At 38.3% G+C, this 19156-nt stretch overlaps 1 protein-coding gene across 2 annotated transcripts in view; it reads right to left on the bottom strand.

The window, feature by feature from the left end:
- Positions 1-19156, bottom strand: part of WASHC3 (WASH complex subunit 3) — a 33335-nt gene that overhangs the window by 13608 nt on the left and 571 nt on the right. The window contains exons 2-5 of one of the 2 annotated variants that reach the window (XM_054033363.1): positions 16690-16788; positions 12789-12854; positions 10611-10742; positions 6444-6554 (exon numbers count right to left, since the gene is read on the bottom strand). In XM_054033363.1, the coding sequence (XP_053889338.1) occupies positions 6444-6554; positions 10611-10742; positions 12789-12854; positions 16690-16788 (408 nt within the window). The remainder of the gene's footprint in view (positions 1-6443; positions 6555-10610; positions 10743-12788; positions 12855-16689; positions 16789-19156) is intronic. The other variant, XM_054033371.1, reaches the window with a different exon arrangement.

The following is a 19156-nucleotide window of genomic DNA, read 5'->3' as shown; positions in this document are numbered from 1 at the left end:
GTTTCCACTAGTACTGCTCAAAGAAAATTTGTTGCTTTGCCATCCTCTGCTGCAGAGGTCAAGAAACACCATCTGGATGACTGCATGCCAAAAAGAAAGTGTCTACTTTCTGATCTCCAAGGGACTGAGCTACTGGTGGTCTAAAAAGGACATGGGAGACCTCAAAAGGTAAATGAACAGCAGTGTGGGATTTTTTGGCATTGAAAAAATACTGTTTGTCCAAGGTTTAAAAAAAAAAAAGAGCAGGCAGCCATGACTGATGGATTAGAGAAGCATGTCTGTACTACCATCACAGGAGACAGAACATAGAGTGCCCAGTCTGGTGAAACGATAGCAATGCTAATTCTGTTGCTGTGATTAGCATTTTCCTACGTGTGCTTGCATTGAAGAAAAAAAAAAATCACAACTCTAATTTTATATATAAGTGGTTACTTCCAACAAACAATTAAGTTCAGGAGTTTATAATAGTGTCAGATATAGATTAGTTTATTTTTATTACTGGGTGTCACACAGCTCTGTTGCCATCTGCCACATTGAAACTTCAACCCAAAGTTTTGTTTTTTTTAAATGCATAAACCCTTTGGAGTTATACACAGCTACAAAATATTTTGGAATTACCTGTTAATAAAAAAAAGTCCCAGGATAAGTGAGTTTTTTACTTGTGTACAGCTTTTGTTTAGAACTGGATAGGAGCTTTACCAGCTTACACCTTTTATGTATTTTCATCACAGGTGACAAATAACAAAATCATGTAGAAGCTGACAAGTCTGATGTTTTCTGAAACTGCTACAGTACAAGTGCAAAAGATTAAATGGTTCTGTTTTTCTAAACAATTAGTTTCTAGGGCTTATGAATCCTAAAATTCAGGAGAGAATTTTAGATACTACAAACATCCCTAGCCTAAATCTTGTGTGTAGGTTCAGCTACTTCTAGGGTTCCTTTCCCCAGCCTAGCCAAGTGAAATGGGAACCCATACTCACTTTCTGAATACATAAATATTGACTCAGATTGAACAAAAATACCAGACTTACAGATCTGATCAGATATGGCAAAACCTATATAGTATTTCATCTGTTTTGATATATCAACGAAGATTTTGTACATAAATCCAGTAAGGATGGGTTCTGGGAAGTGCCCAAAGAATTTTTGTTTGCAGTGTTGTTGCAGCTCTATTAGTCCCAGGATATTAGAAAGACAAGGTGAGTAAGGTAATATCTTTTATCGGACCAACTTCCAAGAAGAGTTCTGCATAGTTTGAAAGCCTGTCTCTTTCACCAACAGAAGTTGGCTCTGTAAAGACATTTTTATTTCTTATTTGGAAGAATGTTTTCTTCCAGAATTTTGTGTTTCAGAATTTTTAAGAATACTGTATTATAAAAACAATATTAAGGATAGTCTTCACCCACAGCTTCCATCAATCTCATGAGAAACTGGAAGTGGTTAAGATGAACACACACATACATACCTATCCTTTGATATACTGAAAAGTCTTTATTTGCCAATACTCTAATTTAATACACCAAATGCTAGATTTATAAATCAAGTAAAAACAATGTGTCTAATGGCCAACGTGAGGGGAATTTTAAGACTATATCAAACTGAGTGATCCTCAAAAAATATGAGCTACTAGTTTGGAGTTTTATGAAGAAATTGTTAAATTTGAAAAATATTTCCATTCATGACCAATTTTTTAAAGACTTATTGCAAGGTAGGTGTGTTTCTTCTAAAATTTAAGATAAAATATTTTTTAATCTGATCACCACTACAGATGCTTCTTTCATAAATTAGTAAAAACATATTTGAACTTAAAACAACAACAACAAAACTTTTCAAGCAATTCTCTGCCCAAGGGTTTTTTCTGTCTCTAATATTTGCTAAATGTTTCTTAAAATAAGTGAATGACCTCTGTGTTCATAAAGAGGAACTTTGTTTGCATCATAATTTACCATAATGTCCTCATTACTACAGAAATGTAATACAAATAGAAGCTGCATTGTGCATGGATGGTTTAGAATGATGATAGAATTTTTGACAGGTTTCAGAGTAACAGCCGTGTTAGTCTGTATCCGCAAAAAGAAGAACAGGAGTACTTGTGGCACCTTAGAGACTAACAAATTTATTAGAGCATAAGCTTTCGTGGACTACAGCCCACTTCTTCGGAGCATCCGAAGAAGTCGGCTGTAGTCCACGAAAGCTTATGCTCTAATAAATTTGTTAGTCTCTAAGGTGCCACAAGTACTCCTGTTCTTCTTTTTGATAGAATTTTTATTTACATCCATTTATGTCTAGCCTAGGTCAGCATTTACCACCAGTCTCTACCTACTGAGAGATGATTAGTGGGCTATGTAAAATAAATTGGTGGTTTCAGTCCAGTACCTGATGGGCAGATGTTCAGTGGAGCATGAGATAGCACACTTGCTCACAGCATTAGAAAAGTAAATGACTGAACAGGCATGGAAACGAACAATTCTTTCTATCTCAGGAAGCAGTCCCTCCACACAGTTATGACAAGATGGCAGGGAAAGCTGCACTTGCACTAACTATGCGGCACCTAAACTGAATAGAGTACCTCATTTTTCATTGTCTTCAATCTGGCACTTTCAATATTGTATGCAATTGCTACACTTGCCTACATGAAGACAAAGTATGAAATATTTTATTATATCCAAGTGTTTAAGTTCTGCTGACGTCCAATGTAAATTCCTAAACTAAGAATTATGTCAAGATGGAGTCACAGTTGAGTGCATGTATTAGTAACTTAAAGGTAAAAAGTATTACACGGATGTTGTAATTTTCCCAAAACCAAGCATTATAAAACCCAGGAAATTCAGAGTTAAGGTTACATTTAAAAGAAATCCAAAACATGTTCAGGCAAGAAGTGTACAGTTGAGGCACCCAAATGACTGTAACTCTGCCTAGGAGCAATTGCATGTGATAATCATATAATTAAGGGATTTTAGTGTTTAAGATTAAATATCAATTTTATTTAGGCTAATCTCTAGGGTAAACCACAAATGTTGTAGCAAACCAACACCTCCTCCATCTACAAAGCTAGTCTTAAGTGCAATTAATTTTACATACTAGGAATACTGTACATTAAAACTCTCTTATAGGGAACATGTAAACCTGTATCTTATTCTAAGTTTAGTAACACATACTATATATTTACGACATTACTGTATTCTTCACAGGTTTTAGACTGGGATTTTCAAAAGTAGCCAAAGCAAGTTAGGTATCCAGATACCATTGAAATTCAATGGGATTTGAGTACCTTTCAACAGAATTTGGGCACCTAACTCCTTCAGCTTCTTTGAAAATCCCAGCCTAGCACTATAAATGTAGAAGAATATTACTGGGTAGTTGTGCTAAGTCAAAATGGTAATTACCATTGAACATGTAGAATGAATTGGATAGCAGAAGTGTATTTATCTTGTAATTACATATTTACTGTTTATAATTCACGAAGAGTATTTGTTCCTTGCAAAACAAGTTTATATGAAATATTAATGCTTTATGAGCAGTGTAAGAACAAATTAATCCATAAAACGTGACACGTACAAGGAAGCTTTATACTGAAAATCTAATGTAGCAAATATTACATTGCTTTTCAGGGGATCACTGCAGTTTTACAAGTGTACATCCAGTAAATGTATAAACATTACCTGATCAAACCAGGCCCACAAGCTAGCTATTTTATTGTTTTAGAGAACAGCTATCCTCATAGCAGCTTTGCTACTTAATGAACATATTGCTTAGTAATTTATAATCATCTTTTCATGATAGAATAGGGTGACCAGATAGCAAGTTTGAAAAATCAGGACAGAGGGTGGGGGGGGGGGGTAAATAGGCACCTATGTAAGAAAAAGCCCCAAATATCTGGACTATCCCTATAAAATTGGGACATCTGGTCACCCTATGAGAGAACTTACCTAGTACTACAACCACTGCTGGCAACAGCTACATGAACTGAGATAATTCATTAATCAGAAGAAAGTAACTTTAAAAATATTCGTTTGAACAGACTGTCTTGGCAAATACAAAAAAAAAAAAAGCACATTCACTTTTAGCATGGAAGTTTGACTTTCCTACCACACCATTTATTGCTGGCAAGAGAGCAACCAGGACTGCCAGTACAAAGGATAAATGTGGAAAGTGAGATCTCACTCAGTTACAAAAATCAATGTAATTATGTATAAAAGACTTGGGTACCCTACTATTAATAAATCAAGCATTAAAGCAACAAGTTAACGTAATGTTCTTCTCCCAGCAATACTACTGACCCCAAAGTGTTCCAAATAGCTTGTAATAAACTAGCCATAAACTGCCAATTTGTTACTCAAAAAAAATATCAAAAGAAAATTTCTGGGACAGCACTGAGGTCTGGTGGTAGATCCCAAAAACGGCACCAAGTTTGAATCTTGAGTGCTTTGCTTGCAGTTAATTCAATTGCAAGGAAGAAGGGATGAACTGAGTGATTGGTTCTGTAATTCACATCTCTAGGACCGCTAGCAAAACAGGAAAAATCAGATTAACATTAGATATTTCAAATGTAAATAAGTAGAGGAAAAAAAATCTAAGAATTGTTCATGCCCTATTTATACATGAAGTGCCAACAAAAATGGGGCTTCTGATTTTAGGTTTAACACCAATAAAATATAAAGTCTATCTTCTACAGTTTTGCAATTTGATTGATTTTTTTAAACTTGCCTACCCATAAAATCTCTGGTGTAGTGGTACCCGTGTTGTGTCTGTGTGATGGGGTATTCAAAAAAATAAATAAATATCAGTACTTAGCCAATAAAACACAGAAAAAACAACAACAGAAATGGTTACTTGTACCTAAGGGCAATCATATGACTGTGGGAATGTGATTTCTAAAGTGCACTAATCTATTACACATCAGTTGGTGCATGCAGACCCCACTGGTGCACACTAAAAGGTCACATTACAAAGAGATTACTCATTTCCAGTGTACAAAGAGAAAGCTCCCCAAAATCTCAATTTTTGGACATATGCAGAGAACTCAAAATTGTTAACAATAAACCCTGAAAACCCCCCAAAATAAAAATCCTAAATAAAAAGGTATAAAGCCTAAATTTAAGATGTCTGATTTGTAAAGTTTATACTTTGTTCTTAAGGGAGATGGGTTTCTCAGGTGGTAACTAAACCAAAGGTGTGAAATTTACCACAGATGTTCACAATGGCATGTCAGCAACTACTATTTTGCAGAGGCTCTGTAAGCACATCAATGCTTGGTGTTGAACAACACCCACAAGACTTATTTGTATCATTCCCTCATAAAAAGTGAAGCTCTATTAATGATACCACTGTAACAGAAAATTAAGCAGAAATGTGCTCCAGGGCACATGGCGGATATCTGAATAGACAAGTAAATAGTCTAGCAGTTTTGAATCCATAACTAGATCTAGTGTTACGCTTTACTTTGCCTGAGTTCATAAGATTTATTCTAGCTTTTATAAAGGTGTAAATTGAGCTAAGAGGCTTATGTCACAGCAAATGCAATACATATGAATATTCAATTGATTATAACAGTTTTCTGCAAGTTAAAGTTGCGAGGAGCACTTGAGTTACAATTGTTAGAAAAATAAGAGAGACCAGTGAAGTGTTCCCTGGGAGGGAGGAACATAAGAGCAGGAATATACTTTTCCTTTCACTATAGCATTATTCTTGTAAATGTAAGAATAATTAGTCTATTACATATGTAATCTAAGACGGTGGTTTTCATTACTAAGAACAGCCTGGACCACTTGATAGATGGGGCTAAAAACACGGAGCAACAGCCAGTCTATTTGCCTTCACATGGAATCAATGCTACTTAAGGGGAAGAGGAAACCAGAGCTATCAGTGAGACAGGAGCTGCCAGACATCAAGAGAGGAATACCCCAAGATAAAGAGAACCCAGCTGCAAAGCAGTATGTATGTCCACAGTAAAGGGAGAAAGAAAAATAAACAAGAGGAGAGAGGAACAGAATGGGTGAGGGACAGATGAAGAGCAAAAGTAGACTGATCCCCCCAAAAAAGATATAATAAAGAGTTAAAATATATACATTTTCCTATTACCTTCACACTTAATGCTACCGTAGCTGTCAGATCTTGCATGAATGGGAGAGGTGAAGAACAGAGGTGATGATCTACAAGATACTCTATTCAGAAGTAGCCCACATTAAAACAATGTTTGAGAACCCTCAGTCTAAAGTGTGAAGGGCTGAATATTTTCCCAACTTAAATTTGTGATATCCTATCTGCCCTTCAGATAGGTGCAACAGTCAGAAGTTACCATAATAATAAGTTTGTGTAAATTAGGAAATCTCTGGAAACTAAGAAACTATCAGTTATATTCATATATGGCTACATAACAGTTTCATCATAAAAAATGTAAAGGAATTTCAAATGAAACTAGAGAAAGAACAAAACAGGCTTACCACTTGAACCATTTTGAGATATCTGGCATATCTTGGATCCTTGGCTACAGTCATGACATTTTCTGCTGCTGCTTCTGTTTTCTGTTGTCCTATCTCATGTATGTTATTCTGCTGTATACAGAGAACACTGTATGTAAATCTTGAGCAACAACACGGACCAGGAGTACACAAGTAGAGTTCAGCTAATAAGATTTGGGAGTAAGGTAAAATTATCTCCTCTTTGCCCCAATGGGCAGACTATAGACTTCTACATGTACACACATTACCACTTGGGATTACTTTCATTACAGTGTTTGTCACAATATATTTTTGAAAGAGAAATTGTTTCCAATAGCATAAATTTAATTATATTCAAAGTTTGTGTGTTAAAGAAGTCATGAAAAAGCTGTCAGGCTGATGATCAAAAGCAATTCTGCTTCACTCAAACAGCTTTATTACATATCATTCAGTCAATTCAAAGTACAGACCTCTTCCCACTATTAGCTCCCAGGAAGGAGAACTGCAGAGGACAAAAACAGCAGAGGGTTCCTGCGAACACTGCAAGATAGCCCTAGGGACACTGTGCGATGCTACAGCACATCAGGTATCTCCTGAAAGGAGGGAGGGCTAGGGATGTATTTGGATTATTCTTGTGTTGTGCTGCAATAGAAAGAAGCCCAGAGAAGAAGCAGGAGGTCTGAAGAAGAAGATCTTAATTGCCTGCAACAGGGGCCCTGGGCTGGAACCGAAGTTCCCTCTAAGCTGCGTGGCTGTGCAGCTGCCTATTAAGCGCCACACAGGCGCTCAGGGCTGCGGCGCGGAGAGAGGCCTCTTCCCAAGCCCTGGACCTGTCCCGGCATCCCTCCCCAAGCTCAGCCAAGCCCTGGCCCTGCCGTGGCCAGGGGACAAGCGCCCCTCCGCCGGCCCAGCCCCAAACCTTCCGCGGCCGGGGGACAAGTGCCCCTCTCGCAGCCTAGTCCCGAACCTGCTGCGGTCAGGGGACAGGCGCCCCTTCCTTGGCCCCGACCTACTGAGGCTAGGTGCCCAGGTGCTGCTTCAGGGAGAGAGAACTGCCCACCATAGACCCAGGGAGTCCCACTGCACCCCAAACCCCTCATCCCCAGCCCCACCCCAGAGCCTGCATCCCTCACCCCCTGCACCCCAACCCTTTGCCCCAGCCCTGCGCCCCCTCCTTCACTCCAAACCTCCTGGCCTCAGCCTGCCACATTAATTTTATTATGTGCACTAATATGGAGGTGATGTGTCACACATCACCTTCATATTGGTGCACATAACAAAATTCATTCCACACATGGGTGGGAAAAATTAGAGGGAACACTGGAACCCTGGATAGAGGGAGACTGGGTTCCCCTTCAAGCCATCAACAAAAGGTCCAAGACCTTCACCAGGCAAGGTTCATGAGGTCTAGTGGGTCTAGAATCTCGCTTAAGTTCTAGCACGTGGCTGCTGGACTATTACTGGACTGGACTCAATTTTACCTTAAAGGAGTGAGACTAAAAAGTGACCTGGCTGGAGGGCAGAGTCACAAGATAAAGCAAGCTGACTGGGGGTACATCTACACAGGGATGAAAGATGCATGGCATGGGTGCGGCTGGCCCAGGTCCGCTGACTCCAAGTCATAGGGCTAAAAATTGCTGTGTTCATGTTCAGGCTTTAGCCTGAGCTCTGGGACCCTCCACCCCTACATGGTCCCAGAGTTTGGTCTCCAGTTTGAGCCCGCATGTCTACACTGCAGCTTCACAGCTCCAGCACCTGAGCCTTGCGACCTCAAGGCAGCTGACCCAAACAGCCACGTGTTTTTTTTATGCCTGTGAAGACCTGAACGGTGGGTGGATCAACAAGGCTAGAGAGAGGAAAACCTTGACACCACCACATCCAGCCACAAGATGGGTGCACTGACTGGTGAGTCACTTTGTCACAGTCTGAATCAAGGACAAAGCTACACAAGTTTCTGAGAAGCTTACATTATAGGTAAGGCCCTGTACAAAAATCACAGTTGGCAGGTGGCAGAGAAATTGTGAAAATGCCCCCAAACTATAATCTTTAAAAAAAATTTAAAAGCAAATGTCTACAAACTCTTTAATACAAAAAAATTAACTTGGCTAGTCAATTTCAAGGACAGAATGAATTTTACAAGTAATGTCAGTCAATTTGGACTAAGGCTACTTGTAAAATTCATTCCATCCTTAGCCCTAATTACAGGACATTAAGATGACATTTTCAGTTGCCAGATGCCTTCTTGATGCTACCCCTTGGACTTGGACCAAAGTGGCAGTGGCTCATAATCAGAATCCTGAGATATCTATCTAGCTCATAATTTCCCCACGTTGTACTTTTTACCTTTAATGGATAAGAGTAAAATGGTAAATTTTTACATTAGATAAAACATTTAAATTGCTATTTGAGTAATCTGTGTAGCACCCTCTAGTGGTAAAATGTATAAACTACCTTTTTTTATTAGACCCCTGTGCCAAATGTTCGAAAGTCATGTTATCAGCAAGAGACCATACATACTAGATAATCAACAAAGATTGGACACAACTAGCTTTTAAAGTAATAATTTGACAGTTATGTCAGAAATTTTAAAACAGTTTGTAAAATTTCATTGATATATCTGTTTAACATTTAAATATGTATTGTTCAGTTAAACATAAGGAATCTTAACAGTAATATCCATTACACATAATGAGAATACAAAACCCACAATACCAGATTAAAGAAAAATGCAAAATCTTAAAAAAAAAAATTGAGTCAAGCATATTGTTTTCTTTGTAGGCAGAATACATAGAGAGAACAAATTTCAACTGTATTTGATTAGATTTTAAAATCGTGAACATTGGCACAAATTAAAAATACTTCTTTATACTAACATACCAATAACTCCCAAATGACTCTGATTTTAGTCCTAAAATATTCCCCATATAAACTGAGTGTTCTCACTTAAAGTTATGAAAAAATACAAAAGATTAAAGAAAGTACTTTTGGCGAATATAATTAGAACATTAGCTTTTGCACTAATGTTTCCCTCATCTATCATTTTGATCTCCAATATTTGGACTTGGGAGGCCAGAAAGGTTAAGCTATTAAACTCATTCTATTGGACTATGTCAAACTGCACATTTGTTGTTAAACTGTCCATCTGAAGATATGAACCTGAAGCCCACTTTCAGAAATATGTAGTATTGCTTTAAAAGGCAGAGTCAGTGGAAGTTTTCAGAGAAAAGTTGAAAAGAACAGCTAATTATTGACTGATTGTGCAGTATTGCCTAAGAAACTGTCCACGTTTGCTTCTACTTTGCTATTTCCCTTTAGGGTCAGTGTAAATGAGCAGAATGTTTCTAAAAAGTGAAAGATTATTTCATACCACAATTCTGCAGATGAACCTACAGTTACTAAGTATTAATAAGCCAGGAAGAGCAACAATCTGTTGGATTTTCAATACTGCAGCCATTGTCACTTCACAGCAACTCCTACCAAGTTTGAGACTTTATCCATGCTCTTGGCTGAGGCAAGCTATTACTCTGTAATTGCTATAAAACAGAGAAGAGTGGGAGACTGAGGGTGAAATGATCAGGAAAATCCATCACTTCTCTATCTCAAAAATAAGGCAAGAGAGTCTTGCTTTGTGAAGCGGCCAACAGGAGTGCTGATTCTTAATAAATCGAGAGCATGTGTAAAGCATATCTAGCTCCTTTATGCTGACAATCATTTATAGTAAAAGTGCTCCGCTAATAAACAGAGGATTTAATAGGGCAAGCATGCATTTGCAATAGCATGTGCTAGAAACTTGTTGGTTTCAGCTGAAAGATCAGATTCTAAAAAATTGTAGAACTGGAATGGTGGGATTTGAAATTTTAATCTCATGCATGACGTTCGCTGACCCTTCTTATCTACCTAGTTCAAGTTGACCTTTCAATGGGATTTACGAAAAATGTAGGAAATAATTTCTCAGTATAATATTTATTAAATGACTTAAAACATAATTTAACAAAAAAGTGTAAGAAGCTTTTTAAAAAACAACACTTATATAACATGAAATGGAAAATATATTATAGAGCTAAAGTTTGATCTGATTTTTTCCTTACACATACTTGTTCGCTCCATCTTGTTCAACCAAGAGGAAACACTTTCCAGGAAGAAGAATATTTTTTATACTTTGATACTTACTCTTGACTGAGGAGATACAGATACTGCGTGCTGATCTGTAGAGGCTTGTGGAACTGGACCATTTGTAACACTGTTAATATTTGCACTCGATACTTCAAATTTGACATCTTCCAAGCCGGGAATAGATGACAACTGAATGCAGAAGACAATTTTCAAATAAAAATTAATGGAGATATCCTATCTCCTAGAACTAGAAGGGACCTTGAAAGGTCATTGAGTCCAGGCCCCTGCCTTCACTAGCAGGACCAAGGACTGATTTTTGCCCCAGATCCCTAAGTGGCCCCCTCAAGGACTGAACTCACAAACCTGGGTTTAGCAGGCCAATGCTCCAACCACTGAGCTATCCCTCCCCCTTATTTAGCCAATAACATGTATTCCTATTACCTAGAAGTCACACCAGTCTAGCAAGAAATTCAACGGATAGTAGCCATGTCAGCAAGACAATAGTTTTGAGTTTCTTCATTCAGCCCTGGTCTACTAGAGTTGCGTGAAATTTTTTAGACAAATAGTTAATTTGCAAAAAGTGTGCTTCATTTGACTCAAAATTATGGTAAATCCATGTCAAGTTCACAATTATTTTGGCCCCAAAAATATTTTTCAGGACTTAAGATACTGCGTAGTGGTGCCTCTCTTATAACTTTTAGCCCAGTGGTTAAAGCAGTCATCTGAGATGTGAGAGGCTCAAGTTCAATTTGCCCCTCTGCCCTAGGGGGAGAAAGGATTTGAACCGGAGTCTTCCACATTACAGGAGAGTGTCTGAGCCACTAGGCTACAAGATATTCTGAGGCTGGTCTCAGTGTCTCCTATTGAAACTGTTCCACTACATATAAATAAACAAACACTGGAGAAAGGACTTGAACATCCTAAGTGAGTACACTAATCGCCAGGCTAAAGAGTCATTCTGGTTCTCTTTCCTTGGACCAGTAACTACTCAATGTCATTTATAATGACAATACGTAGTCATTCATGATTGCTTAGATTCTGCAGATGTTGACAGCATTAGTTATTCATCCAAGACAACCCTCCTACTTAGCCTGTACAAGCAGAATTTTTCAATGCTTCTATTTCACAACCTTCAAGAAAGATAAATATATAGATGCATGGGAACCTTTCGCTTCTATTTAAACTTTTGCACTTCAAAGTTTGAGTTAATTCCAAACAGAGGGCCTCCTCCTAGTGAAATCAAGGGGAGTTTTGTTACTAAAGTCACCAGAAGCAGGATTGGGTCTAAGTTTTATATCTTTTTTCCTAATTAATTGAAATACATTTGTAAGTAGATGACTACAAAGCAGTATCTTTTGGTCATATGGGATATACATTTTTTCATCCAAATTATATCTGCCTTCAATTTGACATAGTTTAGGCCATACTTTTAATTAAAGCTTTATAAGCCATCTAGTTACTTAAGAATAACTTTTTACTTTATAAAAAGAACAGGAGTACTCGTGGCACCTTAGAGACTAACAAATGTATTAGAGCATAAGCTTTCGTGGGCTACTGCCCAGTTCTTCGCCCACGAAAGCTTGTGCTCTAATAAATTTGTTAGTCTCTAAGGTGCCACGAGTACTCCTGTTCTTTTTGCGGATACAGACTAACACGGCTGCTACTCTGAAACCTTTTTACTTTATGTGGAAATTGGTGGAAACACACCCAACAATAAACATACTAATCCACCAAGATCTAGTGACATTAACCCCAAAACCTTTACTTTAAAAGTAGATATAACAGCTAACAGAGTTAGTGTGGTATGTGCAGTTCTGGAGCAAATTACGTATTGTAATAAGGATAAAATTGTATTTAACCTTTCCCTCTTCCAAACAAACAAACAAACAAACAAACAAAAAAAACTTAACAGAAGACAGTACTAAGGATAAAACCAACATCACTTTCTACTTCATGCTGCCTGCTCCTTTGTTCCGTGTTCCACGGCTGTTTAAACTGTACATTAAATGGTAAAGCATTAGAAAGTAAAGAGTTTGAAGCAAGTTTTGATTTAGCTTGAGCTGTAATTTAAAAGTTGTCATTCTGACAATTTATTTTAATACATTAAATTCCATTACAGCACAGTTCTGATGACAATTGTACTTCAGTGCAAAAGTCTGCTAATTATAAGGAAGTTAGACTTTGAGCATCATAAACAAAAACCACCAAAACACATCTATATATACACATACACACCTTTGCATCCAAAATGTTAAGCGTTGTTTCAATTTGTTGGATACGGAGAGATAGAGCTGACAACTTCTAGGAGAGAAAAAAAAAAAAATGAAGACATGAATCAAACACTGTTCAATGCCCTTTTAAAATCCAAAACTGGTGATGGTAAATCAAGGAACATGTAGACAAACAAGAAATATACTTCTGTCCTCAGCCTATTGAAGATGAAAATAAGTGACATGGCAACTCTTGTTAGAACAAGAACGAAGTGTGCTAACTCTACACCATTAGACACTGCTTCATTTTATTCCTATATAGCATGTGTTGGCATTTAAAGTAATTTCACTACCTACAGCTCTTTCCCCATTAATAGCAATGCTGCCAACAGGCAGTAATAGGTATATATAGAGAGTCTACATGCAAATGAGAACAATAGTTAATGAATCTTACTCAGGGTATTGGGGTAATGAAGTAGGCATACTGTATCCTCGAAGTTGCTTGCTTCAAAGAACTTATATCAAAAATGTGAAAGATAAAAGGTGAGACGCATATATAAGTAACTGACATACGAGGAGGGACTAGAGGAGAAAAGAGAAATCAGAAAGAATACAGGGAAGTGAATGGGAGTCATTTACAGTCAAAACCGTTGGTAAGCCAGAACAAACTAAAACCTTACCATGGTCCAGTTCCATCTCACAAGCAATTTTTGTATAAAGTTCTTTTAAAATGTAACCTATATTTTTTAAAAAAATTAATCCACAAGAACCGTCACTTCTTTATCTAACCATTGCCATATCTAGCCAGACCATAGTAACGTCGGGTAGCAGATATGTAGCCTTCTGGCATGCTAGTAAGATTCTGCTCAGCTCATAAGCAGAACTTTAAAACCTCAAAAAATGGCAATCCTTGCCAACACTTTAGAGAAATAAAGAGAGGCAGAGTGTGACAAAAATTAGTCTCAACTTGTTTACAGATGAGTCTTTGCTCTTTACAATAAATTAATCTGCTGTTTATTTAGAAAAAACAAGCCACAATCATGTGATGGGGGTACATATGAAGGTAGCTACATAATATTACACGTCTTGTTTAATTTGAGAAAAGCCAGGAAATTCAAATTAAGGACAGTGTCAGACTCAACTCTGAATTTCCTGGCTTTTGTCAATTTAAGTCGGGGCCTTTACATTTAATATAGTTTTTGTACTACTTAAAAAAATGAATTTATATTTCACAAAATACATATTTACCCACGGTTTAAAATATGTAGTTTGCACATGAGACTTAACAGGTTTTGTGTGTGCTGATTAAATATATAGTTCTGTTTTGGAAAGTGTGTATTTAATAGGCATCCTAAAGGAGATATTGAGGTCCTATGGCTTCACAAAAATCTCCTAGATTTTGGAGTACTGACAAAAATTCTATTGAGGTAGTCAAGCTGCCACAAATACCAAGAGCTTCCTCTGCTAAAAATCCAGAATTATGTTTAGTTTCTCCTCAACTCTTTATGCTGGCACAGTAGCCAAATATTACATATAAGAGTCATGCGGAGATTCAAGACAGCAGTAATAGATAACAGAATCTTTCATATCTGTATTGTCAAATCCAATTTGACTAAATTGTTGCCACTGGATAAGACTGTTTGGTACTCTAAAGCAAGCTAAAGGACAATCACAAAAAAGCTACTACTGACACCCTTAGCAAAAATGAAGAGGCAAGAAAGCACATTGGGACTGAACTAACATCTCATCTTTAGAAGAAGCCCTTTCAGAAGGAAGACAGCTTGCATGGTGCTGCCTGTGGCTAACCAGAAAACTTTCTTGTGCTGTCAATATGGAACATTTTCATAGGCATTAAGTTCACCTTGAAAACCTGTCACTGTCGGCTGATTTTAGCAATTTGAAAGAAAAGAAACTAAAAACTGGCCCACATTATGCACTAACTACATGTCCATTTTTTAAAAATCAAAGTCATTTTAAAGCTATAGAACAAAAACGCATCTTAAATCATTACCTTCTTTAAAAAATGGAGTCAGAAGGAGCGAGAAAGAGAAGTCAAAAGTTGGATAGTTTGGTGATTCTGGATAGTTACATTATCTCCAGCTATGAGGTAGGATCAGATTTATGAAACGGACCTAGTGCCCCTGCTTCAAATAAGCCACAGCAAATTTTTAATGGCTGAGCCATGCTGAAGGAGGTAATGCTGAAACGCCATCACCTTCCTCCTTACTCCCAGTTTCTTAGTAATGTACTATGTGTACGTCTAATGTAGGAGCTGGATTTTATAATGTCCCATGAGAATTAATGTATGATTTCATTTCATCCTGTCAGCCACCCTTTTTGAATAGCACAAAGGAATGACAGACCAGAACAATCCATATGACTGATTATGGTCACCCTTTTGTTTTAGGATAATTTATAATGTCTGCTATGGTTTCCTATATGTATTACAAATTAGGCACTCTAGTTAAATATACATTTCTTTGTTTTAAGGTTTTAGTAAGTATGAGACAGGATCTTGTATTGTATCTATGTTAAGGAGATTAGAGGAATGTTGAGGACCTGAAGCCCCAATGTGAATTGTTTTACTTACAAGATTTAGCAAGGCTTGATTTACAATGTATTCTGCTGAATATACAATACTGCTGTCTGTATACCTTTGAAGGTTTCTGTAACAGATTGTTTGTGTGAATGAGGAATGCATGCATCAGGAAAAGATAAGGTGTGAAAGCCATCACAAATGTCCAGATGGTCAAGAAACAGTGAGAGACTTGGAAAGACCAGGAGACAATCAGAAAACATCCATTGTATCCGATGCTAAACATGTCAGCAGCATGGACGACCTCAGAGGTGAGGCAGGCACCCCCGAAGGCGAGACAACAAATGGAAGATAACAATGGTAAGCCTGACAATAACCATCAAATGATAACACCACTTAAAGTCTAATGATTACAGGATGACATTGCAAAATGCATGGACTCAAATGGGAATGTACAACTATAAAACTGGGGTGTTTTGCCATGGAACTCTGGGTTCAGTCCTGCAAAGTCTCAGAGCATCAGATCGTGACCGACAAGAGCCCAGCTCCTCACTTGTGCTCAATGTAACTGGCCATTAGATTGACTCAGGCTACAACAGACTGGTAACTATAAACATCAACTGGCAGGCAGGCAGGCAGGCGTGTGTGTCTAAAAAGCATATGCTAACTCTTGTATTTTCAATAAACGCAGTGTTTTTGCCTTCTCCTATAAAAGATCCCGTGTGCTTTGTATAGCATAACACTAATCCTACACTATCCTCAGACTCCCAGTACCTGGAAGACCAAAAACAAAACAAAACAAAAACCAAACCCGCAGTAAAGCATATAATGACACCAAAAAACCTAATCTGACATTTTTATTAGACTTTTGATTGAGGTTAAATGGACTGAGATATTTATTTCACAACTCCGCACGACCACCACCACTAATGTTTAACAGGTACTTCTGTTGGCAGAAACTGCCAACAGAAAAAGGAACTGAATGGGCACGGAGAATGAAGTACCCTCTCAACCTGTGCTGGTCTCTCTATTTCATGGTTGAAACACATTGATAAGGTAGGAGATTTTGCACGCATTTGTATCATACCCGCTTTGTGGAAGACAACAGTCTCTAAGACTATCAAATCATGTAAAATGTCCAAACTTCAAGACTTAATAAAAATGGGCTATTGGCTTAGTAAAATTAGAGGTTTCCCATACATAGGTGAAGAAATCTGCACTAGTCCACTTACTCAGCCTAAACCTTAAGTGGGCAGTGGACTAATTCTTTCAAAACCAACTAATATGCATGGTCAACTGGCACTGAAAGATGCAAAAAACCGAGCAATACTATACTAGTATATGTTTATCCATGTGAAGACTGATGCAAAGTGATGCAATATGAACATACCTCTTCACAAACAGTAGAAAAGCGGTTAAGGAACTGCACTGTGTGAACTACAAACTGGTTTAGAAATGCCACAGTTCTTTTCTGCTGAATAGCTGGAACCTGTAACAAGATGAAATTCAATGAAGACAAGTGCAAAGTACTTCACTTTGTAAAGAAAAATTAAATGCAAAACTACAAAGTGGGAAATAACTGGGTAGGTGGTAGTACTGCTGAAAGATGTGCAGGTTATAGTGGATTGCAAACTGTATAAGTCAACAAGGTGATGCAGCCACGAAAAAGCGAACAACATTAACAGGAGTGTTGTATGGAAGGGTACGTCTATACTTACCTCCGGGTTTGGCAGTAAGCAATCGATCTTCTGGGAACGATTTATTGTGTCTTGTCTAGACGCAATAAATCGATCCCGGAAGTGCTCGCCATCGACACCGGTACTCCTGCTCCGTGAGAGGAGTACGGGGAATCGACGGGGGAGCCTGCCTGCCGTGTGTGGACCTGCAGTAAGTACCTTGTAGTTCGAACTAAGATACTTTGACTTCAGCTACGTTATTCACGTAGCTGAAATTGCGTATCTTAGTTCGAACTGGGGGGTTAGTGTGGACCAGCCCGAAGACACAGGAGGTATATGTCCCACTCTACTTGGCACTGGGAACACACACTCAACTTGAGTACTGTGTCCAATTATGGGTATCACGCTTTAGGTGATGTGGACAAATTGGAGAGAGTCCAGAGGAGAGGACCAAAAGTGATAAAAGGTTTAGAAAACCTGACCTATGAGGAAAGATTAAAAAAATGGGACATGTTGAGTCTTGAGAAAAGAAGAGCAAGAGGGGACCTGATAACATATTTGAAGACTGTTAAGGGCTGTTATAAACAGAACTGATCAATTGCTCGCTGTGTACACTGAAGACAGGACAAAAAGTCATGGGCTTAATCTGCAGCAAGGAAGATTTAGATTAGGGCTTCTCAAACTGTGGGTCAGGACCCCAAAGTGGACCAAGGCTGGTGTTAGACTTGCTGGGACCTAGAGGCGAGGCTGAATCCGAAGCCCCACCGCCCGGGGCTTCAGCTGAAGCCCGAGCCCCACCATCACCCCCACCAATCCCTGGGAAGGAGGCTAAGGAAGGGGGCTAAGCCCAGGGCAGAAGCTCTTGGGCTTCACCTTTGCCCGCCCCCTGACACCCCACCTGGGCTCAGGCTTCAGTCCCACCCCCTGGGATCATACAGTAATTTTTGTTGTCAGAAGGGAGTCATGCTGAAATGAAGTTTGAGAACTACTAGATTAGACATTAGGAAAAACTTTCTAACTATAAGGGTAGTTAAACTAAGAAACAGGCTTCCAAGGGAGGTTGTGGAATCCCCATCATAACAGGTTTTTAAAAACAAGTTAGACAAACACTTGTCAGGGATGGTCTAGGTTTACTTGATCCTGTTTCAGTGCAGGGCACTAGACTTGAGGACTTTGAAGTCCCTTCGAGCCCTACATTTCTATGATTCCACACTCAACAGATCAGCCAATATTCTCATAACTCTTAGCATTAGAGAAAGCAAAGTGTTTAGATTTGAGATGGTATCCAGCATTAGCTTTAGCTCCAATAGCATGACATGGCAACCATTATGGTCTTGTTATACACTAACTAGAGGCGGGAAAAGAGGTATGAAGATAATTGGAATGATGTGATTTTAATAGCCTGTATTTCACAAACAGAGCAAGAAATGAATGCTATGTACATCACTAGAAACACATTCCCAGCTTCTGAATGGGGTTGTATAGAATCTACTTTATAGCCCTGATGACTCAACACATAAGATTTTTTGAATGGCCACTGATTTCTCACCCATGTGTTCTCTTGGGTCCAGGACCCAAAATAGAAAGCCTTAAGATATTGTAACCCTGTGGACAGTATTTCTATAGTGAGATAAGCTGCCTCACCTGTATGTGACTCAGCAGCTGGGCTTAAATTGCCCTTAAAAAAAACATTGAGTATTTGTAATGGAATAGTTTTATCATAAACAAATGAAAAGGTTTACAAAGTTTGTTTAGCCACATTATTAATGGTCATTATCTTTCACAAGAACAAAAATCTTTTTCTTTTTAGATACCACACAGAAATACATTGGGTACCAAAGTGAAGAAGCAGAGAGAACAGAAATGGCCTAATACTGTTAGTTGGGGAGGAACTGCTTCAGCTCACCGATTTTACCTGGGAATGAGCACAAAGGAATGACACAGGACACTGTGAAGTTGTGCTCCCCAAATAGTTTGCTACTATAGTTATTTGCCACAGAGTTTAATGACCAAAATGCAAACCAATACAGGAGATTTCCATCAGGAAATACATAGTTTGAGGTCAATATTACTTCACTGGCATGGCACACTACAAACCTGCTGAAATATAATATGCAGAAGAGTCATGCCTGCATCCTGCACAGAAGTGCAACCACAATTCCCTAACGTTTCCCCCGTGCA

This window comes from Malaclemys terrapin, chromosome 1, assembly GCF_027887155.1.
Source record: "Malaclemys terrapin pileata isolate rMalTer1 chromosome 1, rMalTer1.hap1, whole genome shotgun sequence".
NCBI classification, from domain to species: domain Eukaryota; kingdom Metazoa; phylum Chordata; order Testudines; family Emydidae; genus Malaclemys; species Malaclemys terrapin.
This window is presented reverse-complemented; position numbering and strand designations above follow the sequence as displayed.